Source organism: Salvelinus sp. IW2-2015, unplaced genomic scaffold (assembly GCF_002910315.2).
Source record: "Salvelinus sp. IW2-2015 unplaced genomic scaffold, ASM291031v2 Un_scaffold1333, whole genome shotgun sequence".
NCBI classification, from domain to species: domain Eukaryota; kingdom Metazoa; phylum Chordata; class Actinopteri; order Salmoniformes; family Salmonidae; genus Salvelinus; species Salvelinus sp. IW2-2015.
In genome coordinates, this window is record NW_019942846.1 from 218,188 (window position 1) to 232,890 (window position 14,703).

At 41.7% G+C, this 14,703-nt stretch overlaps 1 protein-coding gene across 2 annotated transcripts; it reads right to left on the reverse strand.

Moving 5' to 3' along the window:
- Nucleotides 1-1,475: 1,475 nt before the first annotated feature.
- Nucleotides 1,476-12,624, reverse strand: wdr20a (WD repeat domain 20a). 2 transcript variants are annotated; one of them, XM_070438989.1, is made up of 5 exons: nt 12,340-12,624; nt 7,849-7,974; nt 6,545-6,727; nt 5,045-6,355; nt 1,476-2,383 (listed from the first exon to the last, which is right to left on the reverse strand). In XM_070438989.1, the coding sequence occupies exons 1-5, from the start codon at nt 12,586-12,588 to the stop codon at nt 2,333-2,335; spliced, it is 1,920 nt and encodes a 639-aa protein (XP_070295090.1). In that variant the 5' UTR covers nt 12,589-12,624; the 3' UTR covers nt 1,476-2,332. The 2 variants fall into 2 exon arrangements, with proteins under 2 accessions (XP_070295090.1, XP_023993660.1); XM_024137892.2 differs by lacking the exon at nt 7,849-7,974 and having other exon boundaries at nt 12,340-12,623.
- Nucleotides 12,625-14,703: the final 2,079 nt, after the last annotated feature.

Here is a 14,703-nt window from a genome sequence, read left to right on the forward strand (position 1 = left end):
GTCCCACTCCTCATCAATGGCTGTGGGAAGTTGCTCGATTTTGGCCTGAACTGGAATACGCTGTCGTACACAATGATTCAGAGCATACGAAAATATACTCAATGGGTGACATGTCTGGTATGGAAGAACTTGGACATTTTCAGCTTCCAGGAATTGTGTGCAGATCCTTGCGACATGGAGCCGTGCAATATCATGCTGAAAAATTAGATGATGGCGGCAGATAAATGGCATCGTCACGGTATCTCTGTGGATTCAAATTACCATCGATGAAATGCAATTGTGTTCGTTGACCATAGCTTATGCCTGCCCATACCCCCACCACGGGGCAAGCTGTTCACAACATTGACATCAGCAAACCGCTCGCCCACACGACACCATACATTTGCCATCTGCCTGGTACAGTTGAAACCAGTATTGATCCGTGAAGAGCACCGAGCTGTCTGTCTAAACTACTGGCACACAGCTCGGACACCCATGTATATGCCACAAGAGGTCTCTTCACAGTCTCCAAGTCCAGAAGAGACTATGGGAGGCACACAGTACTACATAGAGCCATGATCACATGGAACTCTATTCCACATCAAGTAACTGACACAAGCAGTAAAATTTGATTTAAAAAAAGGATTACAAAACAGATTACAGAACAGCAGGGACTGTGAAGCAACACAAACATTGGCACAGATACATGCATACACACACACAAGATAACGTAGTGTGTTGTGAAATCTGTGAATGTATTGTAATGTTTTTAAAATTGTATAAACTGCCTTAATTTTGCTGGACCCAGGAAGAGTAGCTGCTGCTTTGGCAGCAGCTAATGGGGATCCATAATAAATACTTCTCCAGTGGCCATCGAAAGTGAGCATTTTCCCACTGAAGTCAGTTACGACACCGAACTGCAATCAAGAACCTGGTGAGGACAAGCACACAAATGAGCTTCCCTGAGACAGTTTCTGACAGTTTGTGCAGAAATTCTTTGGTTGTACAAACCCAGAGGTTCATCAGCAATCCGGGACGATCAGACGATCCCGCAGGTGAAGAAGCTGGATGTGGAGGTGCTGGGCTGGTGTGGTTACACATGGTCTGCAGTTCTGAGGCCGGTTGGATGCACTGCCAATTTCTCTAAACTGTCGTCGGAGGCGGCTTATGGTAGAGAAATGAACATTCAATTATTTTGCAACAGCTCTGCTGGACATTCCTGCAGTCAGCATGCCAATTGTACACTACCTCAAAACTTGAGACATCTGTGGCATTGTGTGACAAAACTGCACATTTAGAGTGGCCTTTTATTGTCCCCAGCACATGGTGCATCTGTGTAAAGATCATGCGGTTTAATCAGCTTCTTGATATTCCACACCTGTCAGGAGGATGGATTATCTTGGCAAAGAGAAATGCTCACCAACAGGGATGTAAACAAAATTGTGCACAACATCAGAGAAATAAGCCTTTTGTGCACAAGGAACATTTGGTGTTGATCTTTTATTTCAGCTCATGAAACCAACACTTTACATGTTGCGTTTATATTTTGTTCAGTAAATTAAAAATACTTTGGATGAAAGCAAATCCTTAGATACCCACATTCTTGAACTTAAAGGGATAGTTTACACTGATTTAATTTTGGTTAATCTTTTTCTTACCTTGAATGCAGTCTGAGCCTGGACTGACTGGAAAAACCACACCTACGATGACCGAGACCACCTTCTGAACGGAAGACAAGCCACACCAAAAGATGTGATAGTGTGTAGGTAGGTCAAGAACATAGTTTGACTTTAGCAACTGTAGTACCCTTTGACAATGCACATATTCCAAATCATGAAGGCTAATGTAGATGGACATGATTTTGGTGTGCAACTTTTAAACAATGGATGGTGGGCACTATAGAACACCACTGTTTTTGTGTAATTCATATAGACTTTAGCCTGTGACAGCTTGTGGCAGTCACTCCTGGCCCATGGACAACTTGCAAGGTAAGAAACAGGAATGATAAAAGTTGTTGGGTGAACTATCCTTTTAAACACAAGCATAATATGAATGGTTTCATCCAACTAAGCCAAGCTCGAAGTCCAGAAAAACAGCCTTAACGTATATGAGCGAGAGAAGAKAATAAAAAAATATTTTACATGATTCCAGAAAAGGACAGAGCAACTGTCCAAAACTGCACCACACCCTTTCCATTTCTGTATTTGAATACTTCCACCATCTAGGCCATGTGTCTGATAACCAAAAATAAAATAAAAAACTTGCAGTGCTTTGAGGGGTGAAAAGCAGCACCAGGCTCTGGTGACAATACAGCTCTGTGATGCAGGTTTCTTAGCAGCATAAATAATGTGGGCTATACTACAGTTCCACTGGGAGAGCTGACTTGGTTTTGGGATGACAAACCCTGGAAAGAAAAAGGAGACTTGCATTGGGGAAAGTTCACAAAGCATCAAATTCAGCACACCCATCTTCCTGCCTTCAAAATGGCCAGTGCACAGCAGTTACCTAGTGGATGATGCCGTGAATGTAATGCATTAACATATAACGCTGTTTGTAAAATAAAGAGGTCCTCTCATAAAGAATCTGATAGTGTTGTGGGTGAGCGTACAGATGACTTGCTTGTTTATGCTGCGGTGCCTTGTGGGATGGTAATGCTCCAATATGGGTGTTTTAATATGGAGCCGATGCACACAAACATACTCAATTGGGATCAATGTCTTCTTTCCACTGATGAGGGCTACCTAAGTGCACTTACTTATCCACCAGGTGACTTGATTGTACTTGACATTCGAGATTGTTACCATTATTGATTTCTTTGAAAATGTATTGGCTTTGCATGGGGTGGCAGATGAACACAAACCACTCCCCTACTGATTTATTTGGACAGTGAAGCTAGAACTTTTATTTTGGCTCTATACTCCAGCATTTTGGATTTGAGATCAAATGTTTTATGTGAGGCTACAGTACAGCATGTCACATTTTATTTTAGGGTATTTTCATATTTGTTTTTACCATTTAGAAATGAATGCACTTCATATATCCAGTCCACCCATTTTAAGGTGTAACAAGTATTAAGACAAATTCACTTAAATTTAGATTAAATTACATTTTGGTGACATATTCCTAGAACACAGTGACTACATCAAGCTTGAATTTAAAAAAAAGTATTGGATGCATTTGCAGTTTGTTTTGGTTGTGTTTCAGATTATGTTGAAATTAATGGTAAATAATTTAGTGTAATTTTGGAGTCACTTATTGTAAATAAGAATATAATATGTTCTGAACACTTCTACATTTGGGTGTTCCGAGTGGTGCAGCGGTCTAAGGCACTGCATCTCAGTGCTAGAGGCATTACTACTGACCCTGGTTCGATTCCAGGCTGTATCACAACCGGCCGCGATTGGGAGTCCCATAGGGCGGCGCACAATTGGCCCTGCAACGTCCGGGGTTAGGGTTTGGCCTGGGGCAGGCCATCATTGTAAATAAGAATTTGTTCTCAACCGACCTGCCTAGTTAAATAAAGGTTAAATAAAAAATAAAAATACATTAATGTGGATGCTAAAATGATTACAGACAATCATGAATGAATCGTGAATAATGAGTGATTAAGTTCGATGCAAAGATCATGCCCCAAAAACATGCTCACCTCTCACCATTACCAATAACAGCAGAGGTTAGCATTTTTGGGGGGTATGACATTTATGACTCCAACTTTCTCACTCATTATTCATGATTATCAACATTAATGTAGAAGTGTTCAGAAACATATTCTTATTTACAATAAAACTGACAAAATGACTACACATTATTTACCATTACCATTCTATTAGGCAAACAAAATCCAAAACAAACTACAAATGCATCCAACAAGTTTGTAGAGTCACAAGCTTGATGGAGTCATTGAGTGCTAGAAATATTTTTATTTCACCTTTATTTAACCAGGTAGGCAAGTTGAGAACAAGTTCTCATTTACAATTGCGACCTAGCCAAGATAAAGCAAAGCAGTTCGACACATACAACACAGAGTTACACATGGAGTAAAACAAACACAGTCAATAATACAGTAGAAAAATAAGTATATATACAATGTGAGCAAATGAGGTGAGATAAGGGAGGTAAAGGCAAAAAAAGGCCATGGTGGTGAAGTAAATACAATATAGCAAGTAAAACACTGGAATGGTAGATTTGCAGTGGAAGAATGTGCAAAGTAGAAATAGAAATACTGGGGTGCAAAGGAGCAAAATAACTAAATAAATAAATACAGTAGGGGAAGAGGTAGTTGTTTGGGCTATTTATAGATGGGCTATGTACAGGTGCAGTGATCTGTGAGCTGCTCTGACAGCTGGTGCTTAAAGCTAGTGAGGGAGATAAGTGTCTCCAGTTTCAGAGATTTTTGTAGTTCGTTCCAGTCATTGGCAGCAGAGAACTGGAAGGAGAGGCAGCCAAAGGAGGAATTGGCTTTGGGGGTGACCAGAGAGATATACCTGCTGGAGCGCGTGCTACAGGTGGGTGGTGCTATGGTGACCAGCGAGCTGAGATGAGGGACTTTACCTAGCAGGGTCTTGTAGATGACCTGGAGTATGTGACCAACTACTATACTTGACCAATTTTAATACACTAAGTGAATATGTCCAAATACTTGACACCTTAAAAGTTGGGTGACTAGATACATAAATGCTTTAATTTCTAAACGGTAAAATAGATATGTATGAAAACACCCTCAAATAAAAGGTGACATTCTGTACTGTAGCTTCATATAAAACATTTAATCTCAAATCCAAATTGCTGAGTACAGAGCCAAATTAAACGTTTTAGATTCACTGTCCAAATAAATACGTAGGGAAGTGTACATACAGACAGTTTGACATGTAACATACTGCAAGTGCAAGAGATTCCCATACTCATCTACAGTAGTGTTGTACACATCACAATGCTGTCTAAAATGTCCACAATAATACTAACATTTCTAAATGGATCCTTCCATTGCCCAAACAACTATTTTTTAGACTATAAAGAAATGCACAGGAATTTAGCAGAACTCCATTTCTATTCAAAAAGAACTTACCACTTTGCCAGGCCTTGCCCATGTGCAAATAAATCCCTCCTGACAAGCTGTCACTATACAATCTTCAAGAAATATTAAGACAGTCAGTCTCTCATGTGCTATTTTTTTACAGATGAGGGGCTCTAGTAAGGGTATGTCTTCCATGTGGGGACAGAGCAGCGTCCCCAGTGTCTTTGCAGGGTCTGTTTTGGTTTTGGTGAGCATGTTGAGCTTGTCACTGCTCTTGCTGCTAATGTGGCCCATGCTGTGGTTCCGTTTGTGGTCCTTCTCGTGGTGCCGCTCTTTACGATCGTGAATGGAGAGCGTGGCGAACTTGCTTGCGCCTGTGGCGATGGTGTTGTCCATGACGCTACTCTTGCTGTTGGCGGTCGTAGCTGCAGAGTGCGGTAAGCTGTTGGAGCGTGGCAGGGGAGTAGGGAGGGGGTTACCAGGGGTGTTGGTGCCGTTAGTGCTAGGGTTATTACTCACTATGCCACCACCTACCCCGCCTCCCACAGCCACGTCCCCTCCCGCCGGGGGGCTGGTAGCATTCATCACATTGGTGTGCGTTCTTGTCCGGGAAAGCGGGAGGTGGGGGAAAAGGATATCTTCTGTGAGGTCCCACAAGCAGAGTTGAGTGTCCTGGCCCACTGAGCCAAACCTGTATGTGACCTGTACCGGCCGACTGTCCGTGGAGTTGCGCTTAGAGAGTCGGGACTGCGAGCTGTTGGCCCGGTCGCGACCGAAGTGGATCTGGTCCTGGAAGTCCTCGTCACTGCCGCTGAACTCCATAGGGTCTGCATCCTCCACACTGGTTGTATAATGGTCAAACGCCACCACGCTCACCCACGACTTGTGTCCGTGACCGCGTGCAATAACCCGGCAGTCCACAAACGACCACACGGTCACCAGATCATCCTCGCCCCCCGTGACAATGTACTTTCCGTCTGGACTCCAGCACACGCACAGCAGACCCCCAAAGTAGCTTTTCATGGTCCCGTGCAGCTCCACCGCATCAAAGTTGAAGACCCGAAGGAAGCCGTCCTGGCTCACGCACGCCAGAAACTTCCCGTCGGGTGAGAAGGAAAACTCGTTAAGCGCTCCCTCGCCCACCGTCCATTTGAGCAAGGGGTTGCGCGTGGACTTGCTCTTACAAGTGTGCACTGAGTAGTTCTCGCCCTGTTTGAGCAACTGGTAGTGAGGCGCCGTGGTGCCACACGTGTGCTCCACGTTGTACAAGTACATGTTTCCACTGGAATGAGCGACTAGGAACAGACTCTCCGAGCCTGGCACCCATTTTACACAAGTTACTCTGGATTTGTCTATTAGTCTCTGGGGAAAGTGGTTTGGGATAGAAAGTGAGGAGGGAGAGAAGGCACAAATGTTACATTTCAATTGTTAGCAACAATGGCATTCATTGAGTTATATGTCAAAAACATAAGATTTGAGGCTAGTTCCCAAATTTAATTTCCATCTCTACTTCAATCACAGTTTCTTTTTTTCCTTTCCTTCCCGACTTACTTCTTCATTGAAGAGCTTGCTGGTCTCCTTCTTGATTGGGTCGATGAGCTGCACTTGGCCTGCCGAGAAGCCCACCAGCAGGGAGACGCTCTCCGCCGTGGCCGTGAGGTGGTTGAAGTCGTGACATGTGGGCTGTGTTCCTTTGTATATCCTCTTGTCAATAGGTTTGCTCAGGTCAGCAGCCTGAAAGATAAGCATACAAGAAAAGTTAGTTAAGTTTTCGCCTAAAATGACATACCAAATCTAAATGACTGTAGCTCAGGCCCTGAAGCAAGGATATGTATATTCTTGGTACCATTTGAAAGGAAACACTGAAGTTTGTGGAAATGTGTATATTGAATGTAGGAGAATATAACACAATAGATCGGGTAGAAGAAAATACAAAGAAAAAAACAACCAGCTTTTTTCTACCACCATCTCTGAAATGCAAGAGAAAGGTCCCAGTTCTAGCCGTCACTCTGGTTGTAATTCCGATAGTGTCCAAAAGATTGCAGAAAATCGTCAAATCTGTATACTTGGACTTTGATTTAGCTTTTCCAGTATTAGTAGACATATTATAAGTTCAACATTTTCAAAACAACCAGTTTTCATAACTCTGAATATCCTTATAATTTTTGACCAGAAGGACAAGGCATGCTGTCGCACAATGTTAGCAGATAGATTTTACGACAGACACAGGGTTTCCGGATACTCCCATAAAGCCCAGCTCATTGGCTATCTAGCTAGCACCCCGATTGGTGCTTATTTGACAAAGTTAGAGTCATTCAAGTGAAGACCGCCCACGTCATCGGCGTGCCATGAAGGCGTCACTCTGACCAAATATGGTGTCGTTAGGATATACTACACCACAAATGATATAGTGAAGTCTGGTTGCGTTCTAGGATCTCTGAGAAATACTTACGAATGTGATTTGACTGGTTGAAACAACGTTTAGAGTTAGATTTTCACAGATTCCTTTCTTTGCAAATTGAACGAGTGGAAATACAAAATCGATCGTGCATGCTATTTGGCCCTTTTTAGGATATGAAAATTGATTTTATCTAACAAAATGACACTTCATGTTATCTCTGGGACCCTTTGGATGATAAATCAGAGCAAGATTTCAGAATGTAAGTACACATTTCACCTTCAGAGGGGAATTTATCAAACCTATCGCGGTGAAAAAAGTGTTTTGTTGTTAGGAGCTCTCCTCAAACAATAGCATGGCATTTTTTCGCAGTAATAGCTACTGTAAATTGGACAGTGCAGTTATATTAACAAGAACTTAAGCTTTCAGCCGATTTAAGACACTTATATGTACCGACATTTGTTGTTTCTCTAAAATTTGCGATCGTGACACAAGGCGCTGCATGATTTACAACTGTCCCGTTGCGCCGATCCCTAAGAAGTTTGTATATCCTCTTGTCAATAGGGTTGCTCTTGTCAGCAGCCTGAAAGATAAGCATACAAGAAAAGTGAGTTAAGTTTGGAGCAGTAACCTTTTCAATGTTGCATGTTTTCGGCTCTTGAACAAAGCATCAATGGTGGCATGCAAAAGCAATGAAAGACATGAGTAGTACGCTCATAAAGCCACCAAATTCTTCGAACATAACAGCAAACAAAAGCTTTTTTCAAATGGCTACTGGGTCTATTACACGGTCTGAAGTTGATAGGTTTTTATGAGCATTACAGTATAATCAAGTGTTAAAATCAGAGGGCATCAAAGACTGATATTAGGCCTACATGACAATGAACAGTGTCTCAGGGGGATTGCTGCTGTTGATTGTTATGAACAAGAGTTATATCCAGAAGCCCTGCAGGAAAAGTGAAATTGAGGTACAGTGCAAAACCACGCACTGGAAATTCACAGAGGTAAAGTTGGTTTTATATTCACACATTTGGACTAGAGGTCGACCGATTATGATTTTTCAACGCCGATACCGATTATTGGAGGACCAAAAACAACCGATACCGATTAATCGGACGATTTTCTTATTTATTTATTTGTAATAATGACAATTACAACAATACTGAATGAACAATGAACACTTGTTTTAACTTTATATAATACYTCAATAAAATCAATTTAGCCTCAAATAAATAATGACATGTTCAATTTGGTTTAAATAATGCAAAAACAAAGTGTTGGAGAAGAAAGTAAAAGTGCAATATGTGCCATGTAAAAAAGCTAACGTTTAAATTCCTTGCTGAGAACATGTAAAAGCTGGTGGTTCCTTTTAACATGAGTCTTCAATATTCCCAGGTAAGAAGTTTTAGGTTGTAGTTATTATAGGACTATTTCTCTCTATACAATTTGTATTTCATATACCTTTGACTATTTGATGTTCTTATAGGCACTTTAGTATTGCCTGTGTAACAGTATAGCTTCCGTCCCTCTCCTCGCCCCTACCTGGGCTCGAACCAGGAACATATCGACAACAGCCACCCTCGAAGCATCGTTACCCATCGCTCCACAAAAGCCACGGCCCTTGCAGAGCAAGGGGAACAACTACTTCAAGGTCTCAGAGCAAGTGACGTCACCGATTGAAACGCTATTAGCGCGCACCCCGCTAACTAGCTAGGCATTTCACATCGGTTACACCAGCCTAATCTCGGGAGTTGATAGGCTTGAAGTCAAACAGCTCAATGCCTGAAGCACAGCGAAGAGCTGCTGGCAAACGCACAAAAGTGCTGTTTGAATGAATGCTTATGAGCCTGCTGCTGCCTACCACCGCTCAGTCAGACTGCTCTATCAAATCATAGACTTAATTATAACACAGAAATACTAGCCTTAGGTCATTACTATGGTCAAATCTAGAAACTATCCTTTCGAAAACAAAATGTTTGTTCTTTCAGTGAAATATGGAACCGTTCCGTATTTTATCTAACAGGTGGCATCCATAAGTCTAAATATTCCTGTTACATTGTACAACCTTCAATTTTATGTCATAATTACGTAAAATTCTAGAGAATTAGTTTGCAACGAGCCAGGCGGCCCAACTGTTGCATATACCCTGACTCTGCGTGCAAGGAACGCAAGAGAAGTGACACAATTTCCCTAGTTAAAAGAAATTCATGTTAGCAGGCAATATTAACTAAATATGCAGGTTTAAAATATATACTTGTGTATTGATTTTAAGAAAGGCGTTGATGTTTATGGTTAGGTACACATTGGTGCAATGACAGTGCTTTTTTCGCGAATGCGCAGGCACCGCATCGATTTTATGCAACGCAGGACAAGCTAGATAAACTAGTAATATCATCATCCATGTGTAGTTAACTAGTGATTATGTTACGATTGATTGTTTTTTTATAAGATACGTTTAATGCTAGCTAGCACCTTACCTTGGCTCCTTGCTGCACTCGCATAACAGGTAGTCAGCCTGCCACGCAGTCTCCTCGTGGAGTGCGATGTAATCGGCCTTGATCGTGTCCAAAATTGCCGATTACCGATTGTTATGAAAACTTGAAATCGCCCCTAATTAAAATCACCCCTAATGTTATGTATTTCCATCAAATCAACTAGATTTTTTTATTCAAAACAAAGTTTTTAAACGTTCCGATTAATCGGCCGGCCTCTAATTCTGACATTCAACAGACATTCGCCAAAAGCCATTTTAAAAATCAATAACTAATTAATTGATTGTCACAGAAACATAAAAATAGATATGGTTTATTCTATAAATGTCAAGCATACTTTTAAAAGCTTTGTTTTGAATAAAAAAATCTAGTTGATTTGATGGAAATACATAACATCTTTAAAATGCAATTTAAAGCTGTAGAAATCAATAACTAATTCACCGTTTGTCACAGAAACATCAAACTAGGTATAATTTATTCTATAAATGTCTAGCATACTTTTACAACCTTTGTTTTGAGGAAACATTACAGTTTTGACTTGATAGAGGGCATGTAGTCCATCTAGAGGTTGTGTGGTCAAAGTTCTAACGAGTCTGTTATACCCTATTAGAAGGGGCCTGGCATAAAATTCTGCATCTTCAGTCATATTAAATTAGATTACAGGAAACAACTACGGGATGAAGGGGTCAGGCCTGACTAACAAAGAAGATAGGTGGATGGATCAAGAAGACCAAGACAGCTGAGAGGATCAACATGGACATTCCACAGTGGAGATAAGGAAAACTAAGAGTGAACCACAACATACACTACCGTTCAAAAGTTTGGGGTCACTTAGAAATGTCTTTGTTTTTGAAAGAAAAGCACGTTTTTTGTCCATTAAAATAACATCAAATTGAACCAAAATACAGTGTAGACTTTGTTAATGTTGTAAATGACTATTGTAGCTGGAAACAGCTGATTAAAAAAAATATATGAATATCTACATAGGTGTACAGAGGCCCATTTATCAGCAACCATCACTCCTGTGTTCCAATGGCACGGTGTGTTAACTAATCCTAGTTTATCCTTTTAAAAGGCTAATTGATCATTAGAAAACCTTTTGTAATTATGTTAGCACAGCTGAAAACTGTTGTTCTGATTAAAGAAGCAATAAAACTGGCATTCTTTAGACTAGCTGAGTATCTGTAGGATCAGCGGGTTTGATTACAGGCCCAAAATGTCCAGAAACAAAGAACCTTCTTCTGAAACTCGTCAGTCTATTCTTGTTCTGAGAAATGAAGGCTATTCCATGCGAGAAATTGCCAAGAAACTGAAGATCTCGTACAACGCTGTGTTCAGTGCTCCCTTTACAGAACAGCGCAAACTGGTTCTAACCAGAATAGAAAGGGAGAGGCCCCTGTTGCACAACTGAGCAAGAGGACAAGTACATTTCAGTGTTTAGTTTGAGAAGAAGAAAAAAGAAAAAAGTCCTCAACCGGTAGCTTCATTAAATAGTAGAGGTGACTCCGGGATGCTGGCCTTCTAGGCAGAGTTGCAAAGCATAAGCCATATCTCAGACTGGCCAATAAAAATAAAAGACGAAGATGGGCAAAATAACACAGACACTGGACAGAGGAACTCCACCTAGAAGGCCAGCATCCCGGAGTCACCTCTTCACTGTTGACGTTGAGATTGGTGTTTTGCGGGTATTATTTAATGAAGCTGCCAGTTGAGGACTTGTGAGGCGTATGTTTCTCAAACTAGACACTCAAAGGTACTTGTCCTCTTGCTCAGTTTCCATTCTGGTTAGAGCCGGTTTGTGCTGTCCTGTGAAGGGAGTAGTACACAGCGTTGTACGAGATCTTCAGTTTCTTGGCAATTGGCAATTTCTCACATGGAATAGCCTTCATTTCTCAGAACAAGAATAGACTGATGAATGGTATGTGGTCAGTCATATAACATCCTTACATACATGTGAATTTGCAAGTTATTGTGCAAATTAATTCTCAACAATACTCCATCATTGTTGTGAAAGGAGTTATTTAGTGTAGGTAACTTTACACCTCAATACTTTGCGTAGAGTAGCTAGCTCGCCTAGGTCAGAACAGAAGCATAGCATCCGTGCACTGTAGCGACGTCATGACCCAAGCAATTCAATTTAAGTACAGTGGAGGTCACATTTTGATTTCATGAGCATGCATTAATTGCCAATATTGGGATTCTAGTCAAATGTCCAGCATGGTCCGTAGATAGCTGTTACCTGTTAACTGACTGTCAGATTAGAGTTAGCCTGCTGGCTAGCTCGCGGTGCATAACGTTGCCACAACACAATTTACTTAGACTGGTGGTGCTAGCTAGGACACAGTAACGTTACTGTGCATTAGTCATACACCAGGCAAACTGGACAACACTGACCTGTTGTCATCAGTTAAGACATACAAATTATAAATAAGACTGTTAGCATAATGTTTACCTACCTTTCTAACGCCTTTGTAGATGTAGAAGTACAGCTCCCGGCCCACATTGAAACAGATTCGGTCGCCGTTGCCAGACTGGTCATTGACGTTGACAAATGAAACTTTGACAGGGTTCGAACCCTGGGAATTGAAAGGCACCCTATTGGGGCGGCTATATTCGGAATGAGTGAGGAGTTTATAGACGCCTTCCCGTGTAGTGAACTGAGTTTTAATTTCGCTAATCTCCTTCCCTCCTCCCTCCGCCGCCATCTTTGAATTACATTCATCCTTCCTCGAGACCGGATTTTACACATGGAACGTGCGCATGCCCGTTCATGGGTAAAAGTTGTGTCGACTCGCGCAAGTAGACCTATTCGAATGTAGGACAGGAGTAGAAGAAACCACCTCAAAAACGTGATACGTTCTAACACTGGCAGCCCACATATTTCTCACCATGGTAAAAAATACGCATTCTTCTTCGGTGGAGTTTAACGGCGGTTGGCATCCAAAATGTTGTATTATCGCCTTAACTGAACTATAGTATACATCCATTACACTTTGTGATACAACATGTGAAAAGGGGAAACCGGAAAATAAAAATGAAATATATTTTTAATTACACTACCAACTAACCCTACACTCATTAAAACCCACAACCTTATTCTACTACTTTAACCCTATCTAATCCTACCCCTGGTCAACAACCTGCGAGGACGGGACACTATACCACTCAACACACCCTGTAACTCTTCTGAAGTTAAATCTCGTACCCCCAAATACTTCTCTGCAGCTGCCACCACATCTATTTTCTGTGACTTACGTTCCATCTCCGCGGTACAGTTGATAACCATTGCTATGAACACTAAGAAACCAACCTTAAAGAAACATATACACTACATGACTAAAAGTATGCGGACACCTGCTTGTTGAACATCTCGTTCCAAAATCATGGGCTTTAATATGGAGGTGGTCCCCCCTTTGCTACTATAAAAGCCTCAACTCTTCTGGGAAGGCTTCCGGTGATGACATCCCCAGGGGTCCGTGCTGATTGTACGGAGATTGTGACAGCAGGTTAAATGGCGTCCCTTGAGAAGGCAAGAATAAGATATATGTCAGGAAAAGTCCAGTATTATCATAAGGAGATGTATACTTGGAATACGGAGGAGGAATGGAGGGAAAAAGAGAGGCAGAGGAGGTTTAAGAGAGAAAGAGGGTGAGCTTGAGTCAGTTAAAAATTGCAACAAAAAAGGGGATTTGTTAAAGAAGAATGGTAGAAAGTGTAAGCAGAGTGTGCTGAAGAGGATAAATGGAAGTGAATGAGGTCGAAGTATCAGAGATGGTAGGTGTGGTGAAGTTCTGAGTCCAAGGCTTGCACCGAGGGTCAGGATAAAGATGAGTCTGTGACAGTAGGAGTGAAGCTTTTGGAAAAAGTGGACCTTTGCCTTTTGGCTGATCCATTTGTGGTTTCAGGGTGGGGGAAACAGAGTTGGGTGCTGTGGAATTGGTGAGGGTAACCAGAAGTGGTTTTGTGATAATTGTTTGTTTCTGCTGGTCAGAGGGAGAAGGCGCTCCGCGTTAAACGAATGGGGGCAAGAAATGTGAATTGTTTTGCTCTCAAGAAAAGGGTGCCATTGAAAGGAGTGATTACTGGGGTAGCAGTAAATGTAAACGTTGACCAACTGAAGGGGAAAATCCCGGTGTTTGTGATGCTCGTTGTTTGGTGCGTCGCAGACAGGGTGGCGTGAGTGGTGAAACAGAAATCATTGTCTGTTCTTTTTGATGTTGAGTCTTTGCCCAACAAAGTGATGTTAGGATATATAACTTATCCTGTACGAGCTTTTGTGCCGAATACATCACGTTGTTACAGGTGTCAAGCTTATGGGCATGTGGCAGCAGTGTGTAGGAGGGAGATTCCTAGGTGTGAGAAGTGTGCAGAAGGGCATGAGACAAAGGAATGTATAGTATCGGGGAAAGAAGCGGTATGTGTTAATTGTAGGGGTGCCCATGGGGCTGGGGATCAGAAATGTACTGTGCGAGAGAGGCGGGTTGAGCTTTCCAGGGTTACAGTAGTGTAGATATTGTCATATGCTGAGGCAGTGAAGAAAGTAGAGGAAGATGGGTCAAGGGGAGGGATCCTGAGAGGATTGGTGTGAGTAGATCTGTACCAGTACAGAAGGATAAACCAACAAGTGATATATGTTTCAGTAAGATTGGATTTTTAGCATTTATAATAATGGTTATCAACTGTACTGCGGGGATGAAACATAAGTCACAGAAAATGGAGGTTGTGGTGGCAGCTGCAGAAAGGTATTTGGGTGTGTGAGACTTGACATCAGAAGAGTTACAGGGTGTGTTAAGTGGTGGTGTCCCATCCTTCCAGGTTGT